This window comes from Lolium rigidum, chromosome 5, assembly GCF_022539505.1.
Source record: "Lolium rigidum isolate FL_2022 chromosome 5, APGP_CSIRO_Lrig_0.1, whole genome shotgun sequence".
NCBI classification, from domain to species: Eukaryota; Viridiplantae; Streptophyta; class Magnoliopsida; order Poales; family Poaceae; genus Lolium; species Lolium rigidum.
Genome location: NC_061512.1, coordinates 255,707,392 through 255,733,930, shown reverse-complemented (window position 1 = coordinate 255,733,930; position 26,539 = coordinate 255,707,392). Strand labels below are relative to the sequence as shown.

Sequence of the window (26,539 nt, the reverse complement as noted above, 5' to 3'; positions counted from 1 at the left end):
CACCGTGATCTTCCGCTGCCCGGGGCTTAGTGATGCAGCCTCAACCCTCCGCCGCTCTACCCATGATCGCAAACGCAAACGCACCAACCGTCACAACTTTTTTGTCAGTTGCCAACGATTCAGGAACCGACATCCTCATTAACTCGAGTAGTGCATGAAGTAGAGCTAGTGAGGAGTGTGACGCGGAAAACGACCAAGTGCAATGGGTGTGGATGTGGCGGGTTGAGATGTTTATGGTTTGTGAATAACTAAATACTATAATTGTGTTGTGGATTTAGTGTGGCTGATGACATGAGATACAATTATCCTAATGTTTGTTTTTGTATATGGTTGGGGATATCCATGGTAGTTGGATATTCAATATATATGGATATGACTATGAACACAAAATTTAAACATGCATGGGTATTTTTGCGAATGATTATATCCATCACCCATGGATATGGATATAAAGGTGCTATGAACCCAACCCTCGAGATTGTCGTATCGAGAACCATGTAAGATTACGAATGGGCTTTTAATATTGGTTACTGCCATGTCAAAAACATATAAACTTTATTATTAGGGTATGCTTGTAGCTAAGAATGATCGAACTTGTAAAATGATCATTGATTTTGATCAACCTTTAGATCAACGTCGACCGGACCACACTCTTTTCCTTTCATTTTGGAGTTAGTATACCTCCCTAAGTATTTACGATTGTGATTCAGGATTCAGTCGCACGAACTATATTCCATATTCGTTTTCAGAAAATTTCAATAAATCTGATGGAATATCCGACCTTTTTTTTTTCATATCCGTGACCGATTTCAGTAAACACGAAGTATTTGATCTGTCCCCACTCCTGACAATATCCCCCTCCTCTCCTGCATTCACTCTCCTCGCTCCCGTCCCCCCTCGCGCCGCACAAACTCCCCGACCTCGCCGCCGACGCCGCCGCCATGCCGGAGGACGTCGAGATGAACGACTCCGCCGCGCCCGCGCCCGCTGCCACCCCCGCGGCCGCCGACGCCCCCGCGCCCGCTCTCTCTACCTTGCAACGTGAGTATCCCTTCCTCTCCCCCAAAACCCTAGCCCATCTCCCGGCGCTCAGCGGGCGGTACCTAACGCGTGTGTTCCCTGGCGGTGCGCGCGTGCAGATCTGAAGGAGATCGCGTCTGTGGTCGAGGCCGGGTCGCTGACCAAGGAGGTGCGCCGGATCTCCCGCGCCGTGCGCCTCACCGTCGCCCTCCGCCGCCGTCTCGCCCCCCGCGACGTCGCGGCCTTCCTCGCCTTCGCGCTGCCGCCTTCCTCCGACGCCTTCGCCCGCCTCGCCCCGCTCCTGCCCAAGGTAAGTTCGGCACGCAGCTTCTTCTGCCCGTGCTCCTAGTTTTCGAGAGCAAACCGGCAACTACGCCTGAATCTGGTGGCAACGCAAAGGATTTGGGCGTCGCATCGCATGCTGTGTTTGTTTGTCTGAATGCGTCTTGGCTGCCGAATCGCACGGTAGATCGTTCTGGATTGATTGGCGTTTTAGAAGCGAATGGGGAACTCATAATCTGGATAAAATTGTTGCCAAGAAATTGAGTTTCACTATTGGAGTTCATGTCAGACCTGGTTCCTTCTGTTCCCATGCTTTGCTGAATATCATCGTAGATCGTTTTGGACTGATTGACTTTTAGAAGTGAATGGAAGCTCATAACTACATTATTGCTGTAAAGCAACTGTTACAATATGGTAATGTGGTACAAGCATTTTTTTGTAATTTCATATTGTGCAATTGGGTTTCACTATTGAAGTTCATGTCAAACCTGGTTCCTTCTGTTCCCATGCTTTGCTGAATATCATTGTAGATCGTTTTGTACTGATTGACTTTTAGAAGTGAATGGGAACTCATAACTACATAATTGTTGTGAAGTAACTGTTACAGTATGGTTATGTGGGGTACAAGCATTGAGTAAGTTCATATTTTACAGTTGAGTTTCACCATTGAAGTTCATGTCAAACCTGGTCCCTTCTGTTTTGATGCTTTGCTGAATGACATGGTAGATCTTTCTGGATTGATTGAGAAGCGAATGGAAAACCATAATGTAGATAATCGTTGTAAAGCAACTGTTACCGTATGGTTATGCGGTACAAGCATTTGAGTTTTTGCAATTGAGTTTTTCGAACCTGGTTCCTTCTGTTCTGATGCTTAATTGGTAGTCCCCAAATTGAGTACTATGTAGTTTCAAATTGACGCGAAGGGGTTAAAACTTCCAGTTTCATTCTGCACACATCAAAAATTTGAAACTGGAGTCTTCTCTTGCTCAGAGGTTTTTGACATTCATCTTAATGTTACCATTTTTTAGGAAGATGGAAGTGAGATGGATGTTGATACTGCAGCTCCAGCAGCTCAAGTTTCAATCAAGCATGGTCTCCCAGAGATTGAAATATACTGCTACTTGCTTGTGTTGATTTTCCTTATTGATCACAAGAAGTACGATGAGGTATGTCTTGGAATTTCTTCCACTTCATCATCATTTGTGAAACATACCAACTTGATTTTCTCCCCAGGCTAAAGCATGTGCCAATGCTAGCATTGCTCGTCTGAAGAATCTCAATAGGAGGACTGTTGATGTTTTGGCTTCTAGGCTGTACTCGTATTACTCATATGCCCATGAACTCACCAACAGCCTTGCTGAAATTCGTGGGTGAGTTATTCCAACTATCATGAATTGTTGGTCTCAGTATGCTCTCGCGTCTCTCTGAGTAGTAACCAGTTACTTTTTTCTGTTTGGTCCTGCTTTCATGTGCCTCATACAATTGGTGCTCTGCAGAACGCTCCTGGGGTTGCACAGGATGGCAACTTTGCACCGTGATGAGCTTGGCCAGGTTGTCCTGAGACCTTAGTCTTCAGTTTTAGACTTACAACTTAAATATTGTCAAGGTCATGTGGTTGACTTTTGGTTTCTATGACAGGAAACCCTTCTTAACCTGCTTCTTCGCAATTACCTGCACTACAACTTGTACGACCAGGCAGAAAAACTTAGGTCAAAGGCACCACGTTTTGAAGCACATTCCAATCAGCAGGTAATCATCATTCATCAAGTAGTTTGTTTGCTCTCCTGTTTGTATGCTAAGTTGTTACTGTTGAATTAGAAATGCAATATTCCTTTGTTGTTTGTGCCGAGGCTGGTTATCGATTTAATGATGATTGACCTATGCAATTGTCATTATGTCGTTTGCTTATGTAGAGATCTTATTGTAGACCAGTACTAACCTCTCTACTTCTACCACAGTTCTGCCGGTATCTCTTCTACTTGGGCAAAATTAGAACAATTCAGCTGGAATACACTGATGCTAAAGAGAGCCTCTTGCAAGCTGCACGAAAAGCACCCACTGCAGCTCGTGGATTCCGCATTCAGTGCAACAAATGGGCTATAATAGTAAGGCTACTCTTAGGGGAGATACCGGAGAGGACTGTTTTCATGCAGAAAGGAATGAAGGCAGCTTTGACACCATATTTTGAGCTTACAAATGTAAGTTCACTTTCCTAAAAAAAAGATGGCACTGCTGCATGGTACATTCTTAATTGCTTTTCATGTATGATCTGCAGGCTGTTAGGGTTGGGGACCTAGAATTGTTCAAAGCTGTTGCAGAAAAATTTGCAAGCACTTTCAGTGCAGACAGGACATCCAATTTGATTGTTAGGCTGCGCCACAATGTCATTCGGACTGGACTGCGCAACATTAGCATATCATATTCACGGATCTCCCTTCCTGACATTGCGAAGAAATTGAGGTTGGATTCTGAGAATCCTGTTGCTGATGCTGAGTGCATTGTTGCTAAGGCCATCAGAGATGGCGCAGTTGATGCCACCATTGATCATGCAAATGGTTGGGTGGTGTCAAAAGAGACTGGTGATGTGTACTCAACGAACGAGCCACAGGCTGCGTTCAACTCCAGGATTGCATTTTGTCTGAACATGCACAATGAGGCAGTCAAGGCTCTGAGATTTCCCCCGAATTCTCACAAGGAAAAAGAAAGCGCTGAGAAGAGGCGAGAGAGACTCCAGCAGGAGGAAGAACTTGCAAAACACATGGCCGAGGAAGACGATGATGACTTCTAGATTGGCTTCCCTCGGTGCGTTCAGCTGCTGCATGTTCCATTTAAAAAATGCTGAGGGCTACTCTGTCAATTTTAGGAGCCGCAAGATCTCTGATCTACCTGCGGGGACAATTTGAATCATGCAATGCTTGATATTGTTACTCCTGTGGTTAATTTATGTTCCTTACAATTCTTTTATCACCACAAATTGTTTAGGAAGCACCTTATTTTCCCCTGAGATTCTGTAATCGAGGAAGCAAAGAGCTGCAACAGATCACTGTGTTTTGCATCGCATTTCATGTTTGCTTTGCGGGAAGCTGATTTGAGGACAAGTTCAGTGCGCCAACTTCATTTTTTGCTGTATGTGATTCATCATTATGCTGGAGTGTAGCCTGTGTTAATAATCAGTCTCTACATACTACTTTTTTTTACAACCTCTACATAATATATTTTGGTGGCTCATACTTTGTCATTATTAACATCAGAGAGGTTTACAGCATCAGTGACATATTGTCATCTTGCTGAGCTGCTGTATGTCGTATCTCCACGGTTTCAATGGATTTTGTATTATACCATGTTTTCCTTGTACTTATTCACATGTTTCATTGTTTTAGATTGTGCTGTCGTTAGGTCTTCCCATGCCATGAATTGCATTTCCTGCGGTAAAGCATCTTATATGCTGTGGTCATGTGGATAGGTACTGGGCAACCAATATCCCGGGCAAAAAGTTAGCAATATCAGGAACATTTCGGCAGTACCATTGAAACAGAAGAAGGATTAAGAGAGTTGTCCAGCATTTCAAAAAAAGAGAGTTGTCCAGTAGAGTCGTGCAAGTATGGGTTAAGTTTAGGATTTTAAGTACACTGTCAAGGCTCTGTATCTCACATTCTCACATAGGCACCGGGGAGGAGTCAATGAAGGCTGGTGCCAACGCGGGCGCTAGGAGAGGCGCTACCGCCCGCGACGGGGCGATAGCGAGGCAAGAGCGGGGCGAGACGGTAGCGTCGGGCGGTGGCGCGGGCGCCCGGCGTTAGGGCGCGGTATCGCTCGCCTATAGCCCGCGTTGGAGGCGAGAGCGGGGCGAGAGGGAGGCGATAGCGGTGCTAGTGGGGGCGGTAGGGAGGCGGTAGGGAGGAGGTAGGGAGGAGAGAGAAGTGAGAGCTGACACTATAGCCCGTGCACTGGCACCGTTTGGTGAGAGTGAGGTGAGAGTGGGATGAGAGTGAGGGAAAAGCTGACGTGGCGAGGTTATAGTGGGGTGATGCATTGGCACCAGCCGAAGTCGTTTCCGTGTCTCATCTTTTCTTCTGACCCTTATGCAAAGTGCGATGCACTTACGTACTTCAACTTGGCATTGATTTTCTACCTATCTTTCTTATATGGATGGGGTTACGGACTGCATGTTAGTATTACCGTTCTTAAACATATTACTTTGCTGGGTCCAATTTGTAGAGACCGCCTATTAGTTAGAAGTTGTAAACACGGATTATTAGGAGATAACAGAAGTTCAGGTGGCAGAAAGTGATCATCACTTCCAGGCCTCCTTTCATCATGAGCTTGGTTCTATGATTTGTATGATCAACAGGAAATAATTATAACGTGTACCCATTCATTCTGTGATGCCCAACATAAATAGTATTAGTTATTTGGTTCACAGATGCTTGGACAGCTAAGATAACGTAAGTTTATTATGAACTAAACATGCCCAAGATGATACATTCCGCAAAGATTTAACATGTAACCTCAGATGGCAAGATCTCGATAGACTTTCAGCATAGTTGGCCTTTCTTTGGGCGACGGAACAAGGCAGTCAAATGCCACATAGATACACCGCTTCACGTCTTCTGCCTCCTCCTCAGTTTTGGGTTGTGGAAGTCGTTTATCCAAAATTTCTTCCGGTAGAAATTTGTCACCCAGTAAAGAAAGAAAATCTTGTATGTCTCCTGGATGTTTGCCCATCAACACCTCAAGCACGACGACACCAAAGCTATACACATCACACTTCTCTGTAACTACAGATGTGTAGGAAAATTCTGCATCCACCATAGGAACATAAGAAGTTGGAGTATGCATTTGTGCAGAGCATTCCAAGCAACACAATTTACTACTACCTCAGAACTAAAACCATGACAAGAATTATGGAACGGAGGGAAGTATAGGATATAGTATTGTACTGAATAAACATACCAGGTGCTATGTAGCCATATGTCCCTGCGAGTGCACTCCAGTTTGACGAGTCGGGTTTTAACATTCTTGCAATACCAAAATCGGAGACAAATGCTCTGTACTCAGCATCTAGTAAGATATTTCTGCTTGTGATGTCTCGATGAATTATTGGTGGGTGAACATCATGATGGAGGTATGTGATGGCTTGAGCCACATCTCTTATCAGAGCTGTCCTTCTTTGCCAATGGAACTGGATTGCTTCTTCTTCATTGCTTAAGATAGAAGCTAGATTCCCTCTCTCTATAAATTGGCACACAAGGAATCGGTACCGTGGATGAGAACAATATCCATACAACTTGACGATGCTGCGTTGACGAATTTTTGTTAACACTTCAATCTCATGCAAGAATCTTTCTTCATCATGTGCCTCTTCATCTCCTGCATGGAGTTTCTTTACTGCTACCACTTGTTCATCTTGAAGTTCAGCTTTATAAACACTACCGTATGATCCCTCTCCAATGCAATGCTTCTCATCAAAATTGTCAGTTGCATTAATGATATCCTCAAATGCCATTTTACCATCGAAGCCCCATACAGATAAAATATCCCTTTTGCTCTCAAAATCATTTTTTGGAGACACTTTCTTGCGGGAAATAAAAAGGGCTATTACACATGCTGCTATTGAAACAGTAGCCACAATTATAGCAAGACTGACTGATAGTATAATCTTTTGATGCTTTTGACTATGATCTGCAGAGGGAAAATTACAAGGAGACATGTCAATGAGGTCTCCGCAAAGACCTTTGTTGTGGAGAAACCATTCAGCTGATGCATTGTGGATCCCTTTTGGGACAGAGCCTTCTAGGAAGTTGTATGATACATCAAATATTGACAGGCTTTGCATGCTTGCAATGGAGGCAGGGATGGCACCACTGAATTGATTGTGTGAGAAGTTCGCAGAGATCAGCATCTGTAGTTGGCTAAGTTCCGATGGTATCAGTCCACTGAGACTATTCATACTAAGATCAAGCATGCTTTGCAGGGAAGCTAAATGGCCCAAACTACGAGGAAGACTTCCACTCAGGTTGTTGCCATTCAAATCTAATGATTGTAGTTTCAAACAACTTCCAATCTCTTCTGGTATTTTACCACTCAACAAATTTCTTGAGAAACGAATAATCTCAAGATTGCTAAGCTGGCCGATTTGCTTAGGAATCTGTCCAGATAGTTGATTGTTTCTTAAATCCATCCAGTACAGGCTGGTTAACTTTCCAAGTTCTACGGGTATCTCACCGGCCAGCCTATTGAAACTCAGTTTGAGGGTATTAAGATTTTGTAGCTTCCCAAGCTCAGAAGGTATACTGCCATCTATGAGGTTGTTTGCAAAAGCAATCCTTGTCAAGTTTTGACACGAGCCCCAACTCGGTGAGAGTTGGCCAGTGAGCCTGTTTGAAGATAAATTAATATCAGTGAGATGTGGATACACCCCAAATGCTTCAGCTATGTCTCCCTCAATCTGATTATTAGTGATCGCGAGGGATTTTAGTGACCTGCAATCCCTCAAACCTTTTGGGACAGGACCATCCAAATTGTTATTAAAAACATGGAGAAGCTGTAGCTTTTTACTCTGGCAAAATTCTGGCAAGCGTCCAATCAGATGGTTGTCATTCACTGCAATGAGCACCAAATTGGTAAGGTTGGAGAGTGCTGAAGGCAAAGGGCCTGATAGCTGATTGCTGAAGAGTCGCATTTCGGTCATCCTCACCAATTTTCCAAAACTCCGAGGGATTACACCGGCCAACTGGTTTAAATGGAATCGAAGTGCTTCCAAATTTTCCAATTTTCCAAGCTCGGCTGGCAGTTCCCCGGAGATATTATTGTTAAATATGCTTATCAGGCTGAGTGAAGACATGTTCCCAATACTTGGCGGCACTGATCCAACTAGGAAATTGAACGAGATGTCAAGTGCTTCCAGATTCACGAGATTTCCGAACTCATGAGGGATGGATCCAGTTATATGGTTATCGAAAAGAGAAAAAAAGCTTAGTGAAGTAAGATTTCCAGCAACACTAGAAGGAATAGAGCCGGTCAAACGGTTCTCTGAAAAGTCCAACTTGGTCAAGCTCGAGAGCATCCCAAGCTCTTCCGGGATCGTACCAGTGAGCTGGTTCTTATATGTGTACAGGAACATGAGCATTGTGAGGTTTCCAAGGGAGGGCGGAATGGTGCCATCCAGGGTGTTATTCTCCAGTAATAGTCCTTGCAGGGTTTGGACTTGTCCTAGCTCCTTAGGTATGGGTCCTGACAGACGATTATCAGCAAGGCCAAGATAGCTGAGGCTCGTTAGGTTTGCAAGGGTGGAAGGTATTTGTCCAGAAAGGACATTCAAGGCCAAATCCATCTCCCTCAGGTTCCGAAGCTGTCCGAGCTGCCATGGGATGTCACCCGAGAGCCTATTCCCACCTAGGTAAAGAATATCAAGTCTTGAGAGATTACCCAAGGCAGGAGGGATTTGGCCAGTGAGATTGTTCATGGAGAGATCCATTTGTGTGAGCCTCCCAAGGTTGCCGATTGACACAGGTATGTGCCCGCCGAGCTGGCTAACGGAGAGGTTGAGGTTTAAAAGCATGGAAAGGGAGCCGATGCCAGGAGGGATGGCACCAGAGAGAAGATTGTTGTCGCTGATGTCAAGGTTGACTAGGTAAGGGAGTGACTGCAATCTCAGTGTGTCTAGTCGCCCTGTGATGCCAGCACCAGCAAGGGAAATTCCTGTGACAACCTTCACAGTGGTTCCTCCGCGTGACCGAGTGTTGCCGCAGGTGATGCCCGTCCAGTTGCACGGAGTCATGGCGCCGTCGGCACTCCAGGTTCCCAGCTGGTGTTTGGAGGAGTACCTGACGGATGATTTCCAGTGGAGAAGCGCAGCAGCCTGAGCACTTAACGAAGTGCCTCGATGTGGCGTGGCGCGGCCCTCGGCTTGCGCGGAGGTAAGGAGAAGAATAAGCAGCAGGACGGGTGAGAGAAGCAACTGGCAATGTAGCGTCCGGGAAGGCACCTTGGAATCCGCCATGATCATCGCTACATACGAGTATACGACAGTAACTAAGGCTGCATATGGAAATTTATCGTGTAAACTGAACAGCGATGTCAAAGACGCACCCAAGCGAAAAGACATGATGGTTAAGGAGATGAGATAGAATGGCGCACCTCTGGTAGGGGCTGTCTTGGCAAGATGGAGAGGATGGCGCGGTGGTTTGTGTGAGTGAGCTCGAGCTGTGAAGTATGAGTTGGCTCCTGGTCCAGGGGCTTAAAAACAAGTGCAGTAGTGCACAGCTGCCTCACGCCCACACACTTGCATCTCATCTGTAGCGAAAACCTTGACTCAGGTCTAATGTACGGATTTGGATCTGCCAGAATGGATGGCTGACATTTAACTGAGGGTAACGTATAAGTCTTCCTGCCGCGACTAGCTTGACACCCAGTCCAAAAGTGCGGCTATATACTGTTGTCGCCTACCTCAGACAGAGACCTGTCTTACGCGTTCATGTGCGACCTATGTCGACAGATTTCAACGCTACCAAACACATCACATCGTGGTTTACTGCTCTAAGGGCATGCCCAATGCACTGCCCTAAAGGTAATGCCTCACAACTTTAGTTAGATTCGGGTGGTCCGAAGTAGGTTCGGATGAGGAGGTAGTCTCTTCATCAGGAGACAACCTCTTCAGCCATAAAGTGAAAACTGAGTGAAAATGTGAGAGAGAAAGAGAAAAACCAAATCAGCTTTTGAGAAAAAGATATATTAATGGGACCATAACATGGCATGCATATGTCAAAAGTTTTATCCAAACCTAGTTGAACAGCTGCCTCCATTGCTCATGCCCTAAGATTCTCCGTTTCTTTTTGTGTCTGGTTCTCTGTGGTGACGATGCATGCTTTCAGTCAAAAACAAATATCGTGCTTGTTTTGCGGAGATGATTTTTTCTTGGTTTTCTTACAGCATCAATATTCCTCCTTTTTTGCACGAGTAGGTACGCTGATGGAAAATAAATTAGTGCAGTTCAACTAGGGGAAATGTATCGATCTTAGCTTTTCCGTGATTGTAATAAGTGATGATGGATTTTTTGTGACTTGATACTTGGTTTTAATAAGGCAAGCCATGGCATCTATTGATGCAGAGGCTGGGGCTATGCTTATTTATCGAGAAAAAAAACTAAGAGAAATGTATATCTAGAAGTGCCATCCGTTGGAATTTGGCAGAAATTTTCTGAAATGTCTTTTAGAGGTGATAATATTTATGGATGTTTGACAAAGTTTCAAATCCAGGTTAGAAGCACACTAGTGCTGGAGAGAGAATGGACCGCCGTGGCGTGATGATCATGTTGTGTCTGTTGACCTCGGCACACTATCAGACCATCAAGGCGTGATGATTGTGTTGTGTCTGTTGACCTCAGCACGCTTGTCGTCGGCTATACTATATTGACTAGCTCAATGCCCGTGCATTGCTACGAGCCGTCAAATATCTTTTACAACTGCGCATTTAAACATAATAGAGAAATTATGGTACGAGCTGAACATTATTACAACTGAACATTATTATGATGTTCAATGTCAGAGCAAAAGCACCGTTCGAGGAGGTTATGTAAACGGCTTCAAGTGTTTGTGCTAGAACTGAAACCCCTCCTAGTATTTATAAGAAGAACCTTGGTAATTAAGGTGTACAGTTATTTTTTACACATCTAATATTTAAATGTGTATGCTGTTATCACGGAACAATAAACTTAGAGATGTCAATCAAAACATTACTGCAATTCTCAAATCGTGTGTTTACTGTGCAACTTTTGGTTGTTTCGGCCAATAGCACCTAGAATGACACCAAGCACGCGCGCACACACACACACACACAATTCGGGGAACTACTTTTGTTCAAGCTATTCCACCGAGCTCCTCAAATTGCCGATTACCATCTAAAGCTTGAATAGACCTTTTTTTTTGTCCCACTAAAAGGTGAAGAAATTACTTCAGTCCAGCAGATAGGCAACAATTTGGAACTAACGGCAACCAAACCATCAGTGTGCTTCTTATTTTCATTTATGTTATTAAAATTCATCACATGACAGTCCAAACACAATCTAAGTAAAGTTGAGGATACGAAATTAGTAACAGGTGCTACACTGTGCTAGTTAAAGATGAATATATTCAACACACGGTTACACTATAATTTAGAATCGCAACTAAAATTAAAGTAATAAACCACCCAGGACCATCCAGGGCACATGCTAGTTATAATAGAAGGACCCATACATAATGCAATTAATTGATCCACGAGAAATCGCCTGAAATTTTTATGAACCAACTTGCATCAAGGAATCCGGGTGCGCCCTCAATGGCCTGGCAGTTCTGCATTTTATCAAACACATGGTGTGCATACAACATATATTGTACTAATATGTAGAGGAATCAATTCCTAGTACTATCACCGTCACTATGTCCACCTCCATTGTTCCTCACCCCGTCGCCTGACCGCTTCTCTGCTATCGTTTGCACAATTGAAATGTCAATAGGTGCATGCATTGCTTCAATGGTAAATTACAAATTTTGAACTGAAGCAGTACAACATATTAGGAGCACTATAATATATAGGAATTGTTCTAGCAAGCAAAATTCCTCACATCCAGATCTTGTTATTTCTGCTCCCTAGGCACCAAGAACTTGTTCCTGATGAGTTCAATGAAACTCATGTGAAGCAACCAAAAAAAATGTCACTGAATTTTGCATCTACACATACTGCAGTTAGAACAAAGATGACTACACACTATGTTTAACTCCGTATTGTTAGAATAAAGAAGCATTTGTTCATGGAAGCAATCTACCAAATTGCAGAGAGTTAGAGCAACCGAAACCAAGATTTAGTAGTATAGTACTTTAGGTGATATATTCGATCAACTCTTCAGGAGTATACAGTATGAAGCTAGTAACTGAACAAGTTAGAGTGATTGACCACGGATAAGCAAAGCGTACCATTGGATTGCAAACTAAGGCATCTACTTTTGTTGAAACCATTGAGATCCAGATCTACGTGCAAGAAATGCAAACAAGGTGAGATGATATAGAGGAGAACCGAGGCACCTCGAGCACGTATGTGCTGGATTCGCAACACTCTCCCGGCCACGCGCGAGCGAATCGGCAGCGTCTCTGGTCCTCCCGTTCACTCACCTGGCCACGCGCGAGCGAATCGGCAGCGTCTCTGGTCCTCAAGTTCATCCCCAACCCATCGGCAGTGGTGACGTGGAGGGCGACGATGTGGTCTCTGGCGGCTTCCTAGACGAGCACCTAGAAATACCAGCAGGACTGCAGGCTGATTGTCTAATTGGTCAGGGGCGAAATTGCAAAAAAGTCGGTGACGTACGACGTACCAGACCGGTTTCAATTTAATAGTTAAGATTAGTACATGAGGAGGAGCGCCTAAAAGTATGCACTAGAGAGTAGGCAATATTGCTGAATTTCATCAAAAAATCTCGGTGTCGCGTCTTAATTGATTGTCTTTGTATGATGTATTATGAACCTCCGACCATTATACCATGAATTCTAGTTCATGTGGTAAAACACCATATATTTCACTTTATTCTTCGATGCACCTGTTGCGGTTTGTGGATACACAATGGGGAAACAAGAGTCACCACTCGGGACTAGAAGTTAGCAATATTACAAACATTTGTAGTGTTACCATTGAATAACAATGACTGAAGCAGGAGTTGGCCTGCAGCTTTGTGCAAGTTGGGGTTAGGTTAAGGGCGATTTTTTTTTTTTAAATAATACGAATATTTTATTTAAGTGCAGTAATAGCACGCGTTTTCAAAAAATTTGAAAAGTGTGACCCGGTCGGTTAGCAGCTGACCGGTCTTTAGTAGGAACTAATTGGTCAGCTACCGACCAATTGGTCAGCTATAGACCAATTGGTCAGCTGTAGACCGATCGGCCTCCTAGTTTCCCATGGTTTGCATGATTATTTTCCCGCTGCCGATTTCCCACCATATTTGTCCCCTCTCTTGTTCACACCGCCGTGTATTCCTCCCGTCCTTCCCACCACGATCTCCCGCTAATTTTATCCCCCCACGTTCTCCCGCCAGTCCTTCCCGCCACGTTTTCCCGCCAATTTTATCCCGCCACTATCTCTCGCTATATTTTCCCGCTGGATTTTTGCCTATAAAAGCAGGCATCGACAGTCTTCGCTGCACAAGTGTTTCTATCTCTTTTTTTTTCTGTTTGCTCACCCTTAGCCATCATGAGTGTGCCGTGCTCTGACCATGAGTTTAGGCCGGTGAAGGCGAAGGCTGCAAGTTTGCCCCCGGGTGTGACTGCGGAGCGGTGTTGGTGCGGCCGTCTTGCTAAGGTTAAGCAGGTGGAGGATTTCTCCGACTCGGTTCGGCATGAAATTTTTCATGTGTGCGAGCTATGAGCATGATCCACCCCGTAGTTCAGCTTCGTCGTCCACCAGGCCGCCGGTATGTTTGGACATAATTTTATGTTGACATTAATTTATTTATGAATGTGATTTAATGTTATTGTTTGTGTTGCAGTCTCCCCCTCCCCTATGCAAATGGTTTCACTGGATAGACACGGAGCAGCCAGATTGGGCGCGTCAGGAGGTTGAGGAGAAACACCGGCGTGCGTGGGCAACGTTCTTTGAGGAGGAGCGTTGGGAAAAAGTTCGTGCTAATGAAAAAGCAGAGCGAGAGAGGCAGATACGTAAACTTAGGGCGGAACAAGCTCGTAATCGCGAGGTGAATCGGAAGAGGATGGATGAGGAGGCTGCACGTAGGTTTGCGAGAGGAAGAGGTGCGCAGGGAGGCTCGTGAAGCGGAAAGGAAGAGACTAAGGGAAAGAGCTGCCGAGGCGCAAGCGGCGAGAAGAACGCGGCGACAAGTCCGGGAAAATGGCCACGGTGGACGCAGGGAAAGTAGTGTGATGTGTCGTACTAGCTATGTATCTTAATTTCAGTTTTAGTTTGTCATTGTATCTTAAATTCTGTTGTAGTGATAAGGCGTATTTTAATTCCAGCTTCAATGTATCTTTATTTCAGTTTTAGTATTAATGTGAAATGAATTTGCCGCAAAATTGTTGTGTTCGAAATTTTGGCTCAAGTGTTACCCGCCGAAATTTGCCGCCCAATTTTTCGCGCCCAATTTTCCCGCCATTTATTCCCGCCGAAACCTCCCGCCACTTTTTCCCGCCCAATTTTCCCGCTCAATCTTCCCGCCGAAAGTCATTCCTTGTAGCCTATAAAAAACCCCCACCGTTTCCTTGTGTTTCAGTGTATTCTGTGAAGAAGATGGATCCCCCATATAAGAATCCCCCCATCTTTTCAACGAATTCATGGCCAAACCTCTTCTAGACGAGGCCCGCAAAGTGATGTGGGAGAGTAAGGTAGACACATTCGAGGAGTTCATCAGTAGCGACGCCTTGCTGCGTAAGGTGGGTAGGGAATTTGAGAAATATTCTCATGGGTGGCCGATGAAGAAGATGCCTCGCTCGCAGCCCACGGGAGATAAGGTGTGAGCTTATCGGGTTGAATGAGAAGTGGAAGTCACTAACATGGAAGAATGAAGAAGATAGGGAAAGGGATTTGAAATATCCAGCACGGTGGGCGGTTGAGAGTGAGGACGACGATGATATCTTTGAGCCTAGCAGCAAGGCGAAGAGAGCTGCATCGTCGAAGGGCAAGAGTGCCAAGTCCTCGAAGGGCAAGAGTGCTGCACCACCGGTCGTCGACTCGGACGACGACTTTGAGCCTAGCACGAAGGCGAAGAAAGCTGCATCGTCGAAGGGCAAGAGTGCCAATTCCTCGAAGGGCAAGAGTGCAGCACCGCCGGTCGTTGACTCGGACGATGACTTCGAGCCTAGCACCAAGGCGAAGAAAGCTGCATCGTCGAAGGGCAAGAGTGCTGCACCGCCGGTCGTCGACTCGGACGACGACTTCGAGCCTAGCACCAAAGCCATGAAAGCTGCATCGTTGAAGGGCAAGGGAAAGGGTGTGCTGCGTTCTTAGTTTAAGTTTTAGTTTTTTGATATATCTTAAATTCCGTTGTAGTGATAAGCAGTATTTAAATTTCAGCTCTATTGTATCTTAATTTTGCACGCTGTTTTAATAAAGTACTATTGAATGTCTCGTACGTAAGTCATGCATACATAAATGTCTCATACGTAAGTCATGCATACAGAAATGTCTCATACGTAAGGCATGCATACATAAATGTCTCATACAGGAGTAATGCATACATAAATGTCTCATACATAGGTGATACATCAGACAGGGGGACGGCGTAGTCTGGGCTGTCGTGGGGGTGGCGTAACACGGGGTGTCCAACCGAACCTGTCCGGGGCCCTGACGTTGCGAGCAGGGATCCAGGACCCGGACTCGGGGTCGTACTGCGTCTCCTGTGTGGGCTCTGGTGGAGGAGTCTGCATACCGACATAGTTCTGCTGCGTGCTGTAATACTCCATGTGCTCAGCGTCCTGATCACTAGCTCCCCATGAAGGATTAGATGCCATAAGAAATGGTGTAAAAATGATGCTTCTTAACATTCTTCTGTATGACGTTTACTCTCATGGCTTGCCCTTCCACTATTTCAGTGTACAGCAGCCGGGCTATGAGATTAGACGATAGGTTGCAATGATCATTGCGGATACTTGCAAGCTCACAACTGTGCGGCACAAAGTCGCTCACACGCCATGTTGTGTCATACTTAGGAACATACCCATGCACCCTTCCGGGACAATTGATGTCCACACATTCCATCGTCAGGTATTTTCCAGATGACACGGTTGTTCTCAGCTCCCTCTGGCTCGCCATTGCCCACTTAATTATTGCATCCTGCATATGTCGCTTCGACAGAAACATGGCCCCTACGGCGAGATTGTTCTGGTGATACTCCCAGTTAGAATCAAGGCCATCATTGATTGTCATTGCAGACGAAAAGCTGTGATTCCATGTAACAGGAATAGGCACCTCCTCCCCATCATCAGACTCATCGGAATCATCATCATCAGTTCCATCTGATTCTGCCTGTATCCATTTTCTTCGTCACCATCAACCTCACCGTCTTCTCCTGTGTAACTATCACCCTGGCCACTATAAACATCTTCCGCATGGCTGCTCTGTTCAGGCTCGTAACCACCGCCACCGCCGGGTGCTTGACTGCTCGGGCCCGATTCGTAACCACCTCCTCCATCGTAACCGCCTTCAGGAGGCGCTACCTCCTTCGCCACCGGAAGAACTAATGCCACAGGGTTAGTTCCTCTCCTTTCAGATCCTTTTAACCAGCTCACCCACTTAGAGGTATCATCTACATGCCTCAAATACCACAAAATGTTTGATACCGACTTAGTCCACAATGCATGCACAGCCACTATGTGCACTTCAGGATTAAGCCCGAAACATTCTGTTAACCAATCCTTCACCTGCTCAATTGTCCATGTTCTAGGGGCAGTCATATTCATCTCTACATATTTGAACTCACTCAGATCAACTCCCATTTCATTTGATCGGACACTACCCATACCATAGTAAAATACTATCTTCACTACATCTGTCATCTTTGCTCACCTAAAAAAAATTCGTCCGCATCAACTACTAATACCAGCCCACATAAATACACTAACACTAAAACCAGCCTACATTAACCTACACAGTTAACACTAATATGCAAAGGTTAGGGTTTACCCTTGTAGCTTGAGCAGCCTCTCCAACAAGCAGGAAGACGTAACAGCACGCAAGCAGCTCAAGCACCACCAGCAATACACAAGACGAGCTCAGCCCCTTACACCACCGTCAACCTCCACCACTTCATCACCATTGCTGCTAAACAGCACCACCAAACTCCTCCAAACTCTAACCCATCTGTAGATCGGGCTTCCCTCAACTAATACCAACAAAATGGTGAAGTTTTATTGGCTAAATCAGTGAGGATCTGAGAAAAACGAAGTTTTTCGAGCTCTTCTTGTATGCAGCCGACGAACAGCCGGAGAAAGAAGAAAGAGGAAGGAAGAAGAAAGAGATTCGGCCGGGAGCGTCTGCGCGCGGCGCCGAAGAAAAGGAGATGCTCGCGCGGGCCATGCACGGTCGGCCGGCTATCGACCGATCGGCCTACTAGTGGCCGACAAGCGCTGGTCGCTGTAATAACCCAGAACATAGGAACAACGAAGGGTAGATTTAGAAATGGGATGTGCATTTCATCGCAAAACGGGGGAAATTTTCGCGCCTTATTGCAACTAAACCTAAGAGGGATCGAGGTTCTCTCTCATTTTGCACTTAGGGTTAGGCAATGTGAGTTAGGGAAATTTCGACATGATCTCTTTTGTATCTTGTTGATTTGGGGAATTGATTTCATTTGACAAGTGTTAATATATTAAACAATAAACATTGAACAATATAAATGGAATTCATAATTCAAACAACTTATGAATTCAAACAACTTTGAATTTCAAAGTAAATCATAAATACAATGTTTATTTCAGAATATAAATGTCACATAATCAAAAGCTCATAAACAAAAACCTTGGGCTTTATTGATATCAACACAGATTACAAAGTCTTTACAATATTCTTGATACAAGAATTGATAAATAAGAAACGAAATGAAAATGAAGATTACAATTTTATTCCTAACCTAAAACCTAGACTATATGACTTGGAGAATATCTTCTGGCCATGTCCAACTTCATAAACCTGCAAAACAAAGAATCAAACTAGCCAAAATGTTACAGTTAGCAAACAACACAATATTCAGTTTGGACAGAACCAAGTGACATGCACACTTGTGCTTGTCCAAAACCAGGGACAGCACAAGATAAGGGCAGCAGCAGACCAAACCTGAGCACACACCAGGGCTCAAGTTTCAGCATATGAGAGCACACAGCTCAAGTGTGTCAAGCAAGCAACAGCAAGGCCATGCAACAGATTAGTCACCAAGCAAGCCAGGCTTGTGTGTCAATGCAGGAGAGAAGTAGGGATCATATAAAAGGAGCACAAACCCTAGAAACCATAACCAGTCGACCGGATAGGATTCACCGTGTAAGGGTGAAGCAAGAGCAAGCTCAGTTCATCCCGTTCTTGAGCAAGAACATAACCCACACACACAACCACTCAAACCATCGAAATCATGGTGACCTAGAAGATCATCCAAGATCTCGGAGGTGAAGGGCCGTGAACAAACCCAAGTCCGCATCAACAAAGCATTACTTTCTAGGAGCCGGAACAAGGTATACCTAGTTCCCGGAAAAGATCCAATGGATCTAATCCATCATATGCATGAACTAAGCATGGGATGAGCAGATGCTCATATGGGTAGATCATCACTTGGTTTTCACCAAGGATTACCGCGACCAAAAGCTACTAAGACAGAAACCATCCAGATACAAATCATGTGCACAGAAGCTAGAAAGCATGCACAGATGCACACTAGCAAGATCACATGCACAGATAGCACCAGTAGATAGCATAGATTAGCAGCCAAGACTACACAGAAAATCCTAAGCATACAACCATCAGAAACCCTAGATTTCTTCACAGGCAAGCATATTGGCATTCATAGTTACTATGATCCCCTAATATGCAAGCAAAGTTGAGTAGCCAACAAGATCCAACCAACTAGGTGAGCAACCAGTCAGTAGCAAGGCTACTGAGGTCACATCACACTTAGCACCAAATAAGAGCAAGACAAATAGATCACATCACTATCCGTAAATGGATTCAGAGTTTAATTGCTTGTAAAATAATCATGAACAGACAAACTCATATACAAGCAAGACATTTAAATCATCACCGCATAAGCAAGTTCATCATAATCAAGTAATCCAAGCATGAATTTATTACGGATCCATGCTAAGCATGACAAGCAAAGATACTCGTTAAGCAATACAACTTAATTCATAGCCACTAGAGCAAGTCTAGATAGCTAAAAGTAAGCAACAGCACAAGTAAGCAACAGTACAATGATGCTCGAGCATCAGCATCACCAGATAAGTGAATCATTTAACCACGATGATTAGCCGAGTAAGCCATCACTGACCATCAATTGATCAAGTTGATCAATCATAGCAAGCCAAGCTACACAGAGAGATTAGCCAACAAGCAAGAAATGATCCAAAGGATCATTGGCTTGCAGAATTAGTACTGAATCATATCACAGGCACCTCTGGCACACACACAAGTGTCACAGATGCAACACAGGTACACCTAGGCAAGCAAGTATGATAAACCAGTAAGCATAGCAAGCCCATAAGCATGAACAGCAGGGTATATCAAGCCAAAGCAAGCACAGTAGAGCAGGGCAAGTGTAGAGCAAGCTAGAAGTAGCAGAGAAGCAAGCCTAGCATGAACAGCAAGCAAATCGACATGTGCCAGTACCAGTAACTGGTAATCTGACCATGAGCTTGCAGTAAACCGAAGCACAGTAAGATTGCGCAGCAGTAGCATGACTCTAGATGATCACAAGATCACCGAGAGTGACATAGCATGAGGAGGAAGAAGCACAGGTAACAAGGGGAGGCGCACGTAAGAGAAGGAGGAGGAGCATAGGACCTTACCCGCGCTCGGAGCGTGGCTATGGCATGGCGAGGCGAGTGCCCGCGCGGCCATAGCAGCTGCAAAGCCGGGAAGTCGCCGGCGTTACGCCGACGAACACCACCACAAGAAGACACAGATGGAGACGACGGCACAGTGCGCTGCGAGCAGCACCCGCGCCACGTCGATCTCGGAGGCGCGCACGTCGTCGGCAAGGACGAGATCTCGCCGGAGTTCGTCGAGGCGATTCTCCAGTGGATCCAGATCGAGGCGATTCGCCAAGAGAGGACGAGAGGGAAAAACGGCGCGGACAGATCGATAGATCTGCTCGCGGCGGTTCAGGAGCTGTAGAGGGCTACGGCGGAGGAGGCCGGCGATGGCCGGAGCAGGGCGGCGGCCATGGCGGCGACGCCATCGCCACGGGATCGCCAGAGGCTAGGGTTAGGTCGAGTGAGGAGAGGGCCGAGTGAGAGTGAGTGAGGTGGGCCGCTTCGGCGCCACCGAACCCAAAAGGGGGCCAGCCTATTTGGGCCGTCCCTGGGTTAGTTTAATTGGGCTGGGCCCAATAGGGGTCCAGGGGGTATTTTGGTCATTTTACATTTAATAAAAGACCAAAACTTTACCAAATTTTTATAAATCATAAACAACTCTAAAAATCCAATAAAAATTGGATTTATAAATGAAAAATAAATCTTAACCAGAATAAAATATGAAATGGAATTTATGGAACAAATTCAAAATTATGAATTTTCAGAATTTAAATAATAACTTGGAATTTGAATTATTATTTCCTTGTATTTAAAATTCAAGGAAAAATCTCAAATAAGTTCAAATACTTATTCTCCAACATTTCAAAATGAGATTCTATTATTCCAAGTCATTTCTTTTGAACAAGGGAATTTTTCCCAGAAAACTACTATATTTCTTTTTATTCCAAAAACTATAGAGGTAACTCTATAATTTCAAATTATTTTGGAATGACTAAGGTAATTATCAAGTAAAATCATTTTACTTTGAATTGTTGTACTTTGTGTGAATTACAGTGATTAATACTTTTAAATCAATTGTAAATTACCGTCAAAGACATAAATCTTAAATACAACCCTAAATTGTAATAACTCAATGGGGTAAAGGGATTCAACATAAAATAATACATCCATGATTGCATTATTTGGATTTTTATAACATTGTCCTTACTGGACAATGATGCTTCTTACAGTAACCCGAGGTCCAGGTTCCATCGATCGCATTGAACCGCACTATCTCGCAGTCCACGTGCAAGTTCACCCTTGCTCATGTCAACTTGATTATTTTCTACTACTTTAATGCAAAGCTATATACTTATCATTCCCGCATCGCAAATGAAATGTTATTTTCCAACTATGAATATGACTATGTGGATGGCAATGGAACCATGGTATGTGTTGATATGGTGGAGGTTCCATTGCAATGGGTTATATCACCCTAGGATTAATTACCAATGCCGTCCAGTGATTCTAGCGCCGTACAAACCGCGTTGACCATGAGATCTATAATGGCTCTGGAAAAGCCAGTCGTATCTTTTCCCTTCTGCACGCCAACGGATCGGAGAGCTGGTGGGGTGCTGGAGGCACTGCCGCAATAGGTTGGGAAATCCTTTTAAATCCCCATCCATTAGTGATGATAAGCTCAACGATCTATGAGGGATTGTCCGGAGTACACCATGAGTAAAGCCGTATTATCTGGGGAAGTCTACCGGAGGTGTACGATCGGACAAAAGGGTTGGTTTGCGATCGCGGAGAAGGCGGTGTGGGCTTGGATCTTTATACTCGGCCTCACACCAAAGGAAGTGTGAACGGGGGCAAGTCCCTCGCGGATGGCAAAAAGGGTGAGATCTCTTGTGGGAAAAGTAATGCACCTCTCGCAGAGTGTATCAAATTGTGGTCGTCACTCCTTGTTCCGGGAAGGGAACTGCGAACGCGGCAGAAAGGAACTCCACGAAGTTCCGGTCAACTCCGTGAAGACCGACGGGCATAGTTTTCATAATAAAAGCAACCTTTTTAAGAAATGATTGCAAAACATGCATTGACCGGAGATTTCCTGATCAATGGTCGTAGCTAGTGCATCAAACACCTTTTTATTCTTTTAGAACTTGCTGAGTACCTCTGTACTCACTTTCTTTCGACACCCTTACTAGACTGTGATCCGGAAGTGGAGGCTATCAACGATGGAGCACCAGAAGGAAGCTACGAGCTGGTCTACGAAGAACCTGATCTTACCGACGGAGTGGAAGGCGTAGACTATGGGATAGTCTACGGACCAGATGACACGGAGGTGGAGGAGTAGTGACATACCCTAGTATCATAGAGCCGAGCAACGTAGAACTTACCTAAATAAGTTGTTGAGCTCTCTTTTATATTGTTATGAGTTGTAATCATACTTAAGTAGTATCTTAGGGTGTTCTCATAGGACTCGTGAGAATACCAACTTGTTAAGACAATGTTTGTAATAAAGTATGGAGTGTTATGACCTGCAATGTTTCTGTTGTACCACTCTGAGGGATATGGCAATTTGAGAAGAAGTCCCTTCGCAAAGATCATATCAACGACTTGTATACTACAACATGCGATGGTATGCTCGGGTCACCGCAGCTGGTATCAGAGCAAATGTTGCGACCTTAGGTTGGAAAAACCTAGTATAGGGAAGAAACCTGTAGGAGTCTAGTAGAAATAGTAAAGGATTCTCTAGAAATATGGTGGTTATTCACTTGAGAATAGCAAAACCATATATTCTAGTGTGATAATTCTTTATTATAGCTATTATGATGCATTATCACTACTAATATTCTGCTTTTGTATACAGCCATAATGGCGAACACTTTTCCTAAGAGGACTTTGAGGAAGGTTGAGGGTTGGCTCGGTGATTATGATGGACCAATAACAGCTCTCCTGTGCGGGATGCTGAGGGAACTTCATTGCGATCCAAGGATACCTGTTATCAAGTATACTTACTATGATGGGGAAATCCTAGCCAAGTGCAGAGTATCGGTCCAACTACCGGAAAAACTGCTGATGAGTCGTATAATGCCATACGGAGAAGCCAAAACTATCACCACAGACCTACCATATGGGCCTATTCAAGGCAATCCTTGAGATAAGGTAGCACAAGTCGAGTAGAACTGCTATGTTCGAGTTTTCTCATATACCTCATGCCGAGGAAGATGAGGATCCCACTCTTAATCATTTGGTGTTAGCACACGGAAGTCCTGAAGCTGCAGCACAACACATGGATAGCTGTAAGTCTTTATTGACCACGATGTACCTTTTACACATGAAGATGAGAGGTGAGATTGACCACATGCTAGCTGAGTTCACGGACCCTGATAAAGTCCAAACTCGGATGCGTGATTTGAGGGCACAACCACAACATACTACACCCTTCTTTAACCCAGACAGTGATGTAGATTTGAGTGACCAGTGGTTCAAGAGAAATCTACCTACAAGAGATCCACTTACACCTAACTTTGTTCCGCACTATCCACACGTGTCAGCATCGTATGATACTGGATATGGGGGAGACCACTCATGGAACATAAACTGCTCGGAGTCACCGATTGAAAACTCAACGGGTTGGCGTTTCGGGGAACCTTTCGGTGATGAGGAGGAGCCAATTCCATGTGATACAGGAGATGAGAGTGGTGGGGTTAACCAACACTATGGGCAGGAAGAGAAAGGTACTAACTCCATTTCTTTAGATTTGGAGATGGGATTACCCAAAACATCCCAGTACGTTGTAGGTGAGAGTTCTGGAACCAAGAAAAAGAAGAAGAAGAAGATGAGGGGTCAAGTGAATAGGAATCCTCCATGGATGACTGGAGAAGAGGCGCTGTATTCCACTGGGGATATGTATGAGTCTTTATCTAGTTACTTTGGAATGACAGATCTCTGTCTCGGCACTTCGTCCGATTCAGACTACATACCTACGGGAAGAACCTTCATTCCGGACGGTCTTCGGAGGACAGACCGTTGTACCGGATGGACCCCAGGGATGTACGCGGAGGCGAATGAAGACGATGAGGAGTAGAGCTCCAATGAAGAATAAAGTAATCTAGGTGGTATTGTAATAGAACGTATTTTAAATTCCCGTTGGCTTGGGCTTGGAGCCAAATAAGTGGTTTATATATACCACATGTAATATAAGTTTGTGAGTGTGTTATGTATTATACGGTGTATATACATAATAAATGTTTGTTTTGGATTTGCTTCTTGATTTCATTGTGTGACTAGTTCTGGGCAATGAGTTGAGCTCAGAAAACATTCGCATGGTGTAATTATGAGTAATCGCTCTTTGTTACAGGACTAGGGGGAAATGGCGTTAGTAGAAACCGAAGAGGCTCGCAGAGAGCGGGAAGCCAGAGAGAAAGAGGAGGCGAGATGCAGCAGCTAGAGCGAAAACGCACCACCACCACCACACCCAATGTTGCACCCGGACTTCCAACAAGTATATGAGGTCAATGGAGGAAGATAGGAGGCGTTACCAGGAAAGCCAGAGCAAGAATATGCAGGATTTCTTTACCCATGTCATCAATGATAGGGGTAATGAAGGCAAGGGAGTAACACTATCGGACTTCCAAAATGCAAGACCACTACCATTTACATCAGCCCCAGAACCAATGGACGCTAAAGATTGGCTTATGGATACTGAACGGAAATTGAAGACCGTTGGTTGCAACGATGAGGAGAAGATCAGATATACCACTTATCTGTTGTCAGGACCAGCAGCATCATGGTGGGAGAACCTTGTAGCAGTACACCCTCCAGATAAGGTATTCACCTGGGAGGAGTTCAAGAAGAAGTTTCGGGATGCTCATGTTCGGGACGGCGTGGTGGAGCTGAAGAAGAGGGAATTTGAAGAACCGAGACAGAATCATCGCACCAATCATGCGAGTATGTTCGGGATTTCAATAGGTTAGCCAGGTATGCACCCGAGGATGTAGATACGAGAGGAGAAGCGGAAGAAGCGGTTCATGAAAGGCATGAATCCATACATGAAGATGCAACTGAGGTTGGCACGAACTGCCGAATTCCAGGAACTGATTGACTCGGCAATCACTTTCGAGGATGACTACAGGCAAGTCCAGGAGGACATGAGGAAGAGGGCTCGTATAGAGCCAAGGAAGTACCCAATCAGTAAACCATTACCTGATCGGAGTTTCAAACCTCGATACAGACCTACTACTGGTAATCAATACAACCGGGGAGGTCAAAGTCGAACCCAATCAATCAAATCATCTGCAACAATTGTGGCCTGAGAGGTCATACGCATAAGGATTGTCAGAAACCCAGAATCATCTGTTATGGTTGTGGGAAGGATGGACACATCAAGCCGGATTGTCCAAACAAGGCGTCCTGGAGCGGACAGAGCTCTGGAGGACGAGGTGGAAACAACAACAACAACAATCGCAACAACAACAACAACAACAACCGCAACTACAACTACAACAACAAGAAGGGAAAGCCTTATGGAAAGCTGAATTGCACATCTTTGGAACAAGCGGAAGAGTCGGATCAAACAGTCTTAGGTACGCTAAGCATTCTTACTCATCCTGGCAAAGTATTATTTGATACTGGAGTAACTACATCATTTCTTGCATTGGAATTTGTGGAAAAATTCGGGCTTAGATGTTCTAAGTTAGAAACCCCTATAACTGTTCTATCCGCGGGGGGGACGATCTTAGTAACCCACGTGAAAGAAGCACAAGTCCTAACCATATGTGACTGTGTGTATTTCGCGGACCTATTCATCATACCCATGAAGGACATATCAGTCATCTTAGGGATGGATTGGTTGACAGAAAATGGAGCGGTGATTAACTGTGGAGACAAAACAGTATCACTTCGCAACTCCATCGGAGGTAGAATAGTGTTCCAAGGAGATAGGTACAGTGAGTTGGAGATTGGATTGGAACTCAACAGCCTGAAGGAAGTGAGAATTGAAGATATTCCTGTAGTGAATGAGTTTAAGGATGTATTTCCTAAGGAACTACCGGGAATGCCACCCGATAGAGAGATAGAATTCACAATCGATCTGATTCCAGGCACCGCACCAATAGCACAACCACCATATAAGATGGGGCCAAAGGAGTTAGTGGAACTGAAAGCTCAGATAGATGAACTGGAACAAAAGGGATTTATTCAAGAAAGTGTGTCACCATGGGGTACACCAGTTATTTTTGTGGATAAAAGGGATGGAGGAAAGAGAATGTGTGGAGATTACAGAAATTTGAACAATGTCACTATCAAGAACAAGTATCCTTTACCCAGAATTCAAGATCTTTTTGATCAAGTTCAAGGAGCAGGAGTCTTCTCGAAGATAGATTTAAGGTCAGGATACCATCAAATCAAGATCAAGAAGGAAGATGTACCAAAAACAGCGTTTGTATCAAGGTATGGACACCATGAATACTTGGTTGTACCATTTGGACTAACAAATGCACCAGCAATTTTCATGAATTTGATGAACAAGATATTCATGAAGTACTTGGACAAGTTTGTGATAGTGTTCATAGATGATATTCTAATCTATTCCAAAGATAAAGAAGAACATGCCAAGCATTTGAAGATAGTTCCGCAAACTTTGAGGGAACATCAGCTATATGCGAAGTTCAAGCAAGTGTAAATTTTGGTTAGATAGTGTTGAATTTCTTGGACATGTTATAACCAAAGAAGGCATAGCGGTGAATCCAAGCAAGGTTCAGTCCGTA

The 26,539-nt window shown here is 44.6% G+C and overlaps 2 protein-coding genes across 3 annotated transcripts; one reads left to right on the top strand and one right to left on the bottom strand.

Moving 5' to 3' along the window:
* Window positions 1-1,243: 1,243 nt before the first annotated feature.
* Window positions 1,244-4,400, top strand: LOC124654687 (probable 26S proteasome non-ATPase regulatory subunit 3). 2 transcript variants are annotated; one of them, XM_047193683.1, is made up of 7 exons: window positions 1,244-1,330; window positions 2,331-2,468; window positions 2,536-2,672; window positions 2,799-2,853; window positions 2,941-3,051; window positions 3,261-3,500; window positions 3,578-4,400. In XM_047193683.1, exons 2-7 carry the CDS (start codon window positions 2,346-2,348, stop codon window positions 4,088-4,090), a joined length of 1,179 nt encoding a protein of 392 aa, XP_047049639.1. In that variant the 5' UTR covers window positions 1,244-1,330; window positions 2,331-2,345; the 3' UTR covers window positions 4,091-4,400. The 2 variants fall into 2 exon arrangements, with proteins under 2 accessions (XP_047049639.1, XP_047049638.1); XM_047193682.1 differs by lacking the exon at window positions 1,244-1,330 and having other exon boundaries at window positions 3,578-4,104; window positions 4,285-4,400.
* Window positions 4,401-5,643: 1,243 nt separating this feature from the next.
* On the bottom strand, window positions 5,644-9,304 carry LOC124654506 (probable leucine-rich repeat receptor-like protein kinase At1g35710). The gene is made up of 2 exons (XM_047193508.1): window positions 6,256-9,304; window positions 5,644-6,101 (listed from the first exon to the last, which is right to left on the bottom strand). Exons 1-2 carry the CDS (start codon window positions 9,302-9,304, stop codon window positions 5,812-5,814), a joined length of 3,339 nt encoding a protein of 1,112 aa, XP_047049464.1. The 3' UTR covers window positions 5,644-5,811.
* Between the last annotated feature and the right edge of the window lie 17,235 nt (window positions 9,305-26,539).

Coding starts and splice junctions, on each gene's coding strand:
- LOC124654687 (XM_047193683.1), top strand. CDS start 2,346: ATGGATGTTGATACTGCAGCTCCAGCAGCTCAAGTTTCAATCAAGCAT. Junction 3,052..3,260: donor AAGCACATTCCAATCAGCAG/GTAATCATCATT, acceptor CTTCTACCACAG/TTCTGCCGGTATCTCTTCTA. Junction 3,501..3,577: donor CATATTTTGAGCTTACAAAT/GTAAGTTCACTT, acceptor TATGATCTGCAG/GCTGTTAGGGTTGGGGACCT.
- LOC124654506 (XM_047193508.1), bottom strand. CDS start 9,304: ATGGCGGATTCCAAGGTGCCTTCCCGGACGCTACATTGCCAGTTGCTT. Junction 6,102..6,255: donor ATATGGCTACATAGCACCTG/GTATGTTTATTC, acceptor TGGTGGATGCAG/AATTTTCCTACACATCTGTA.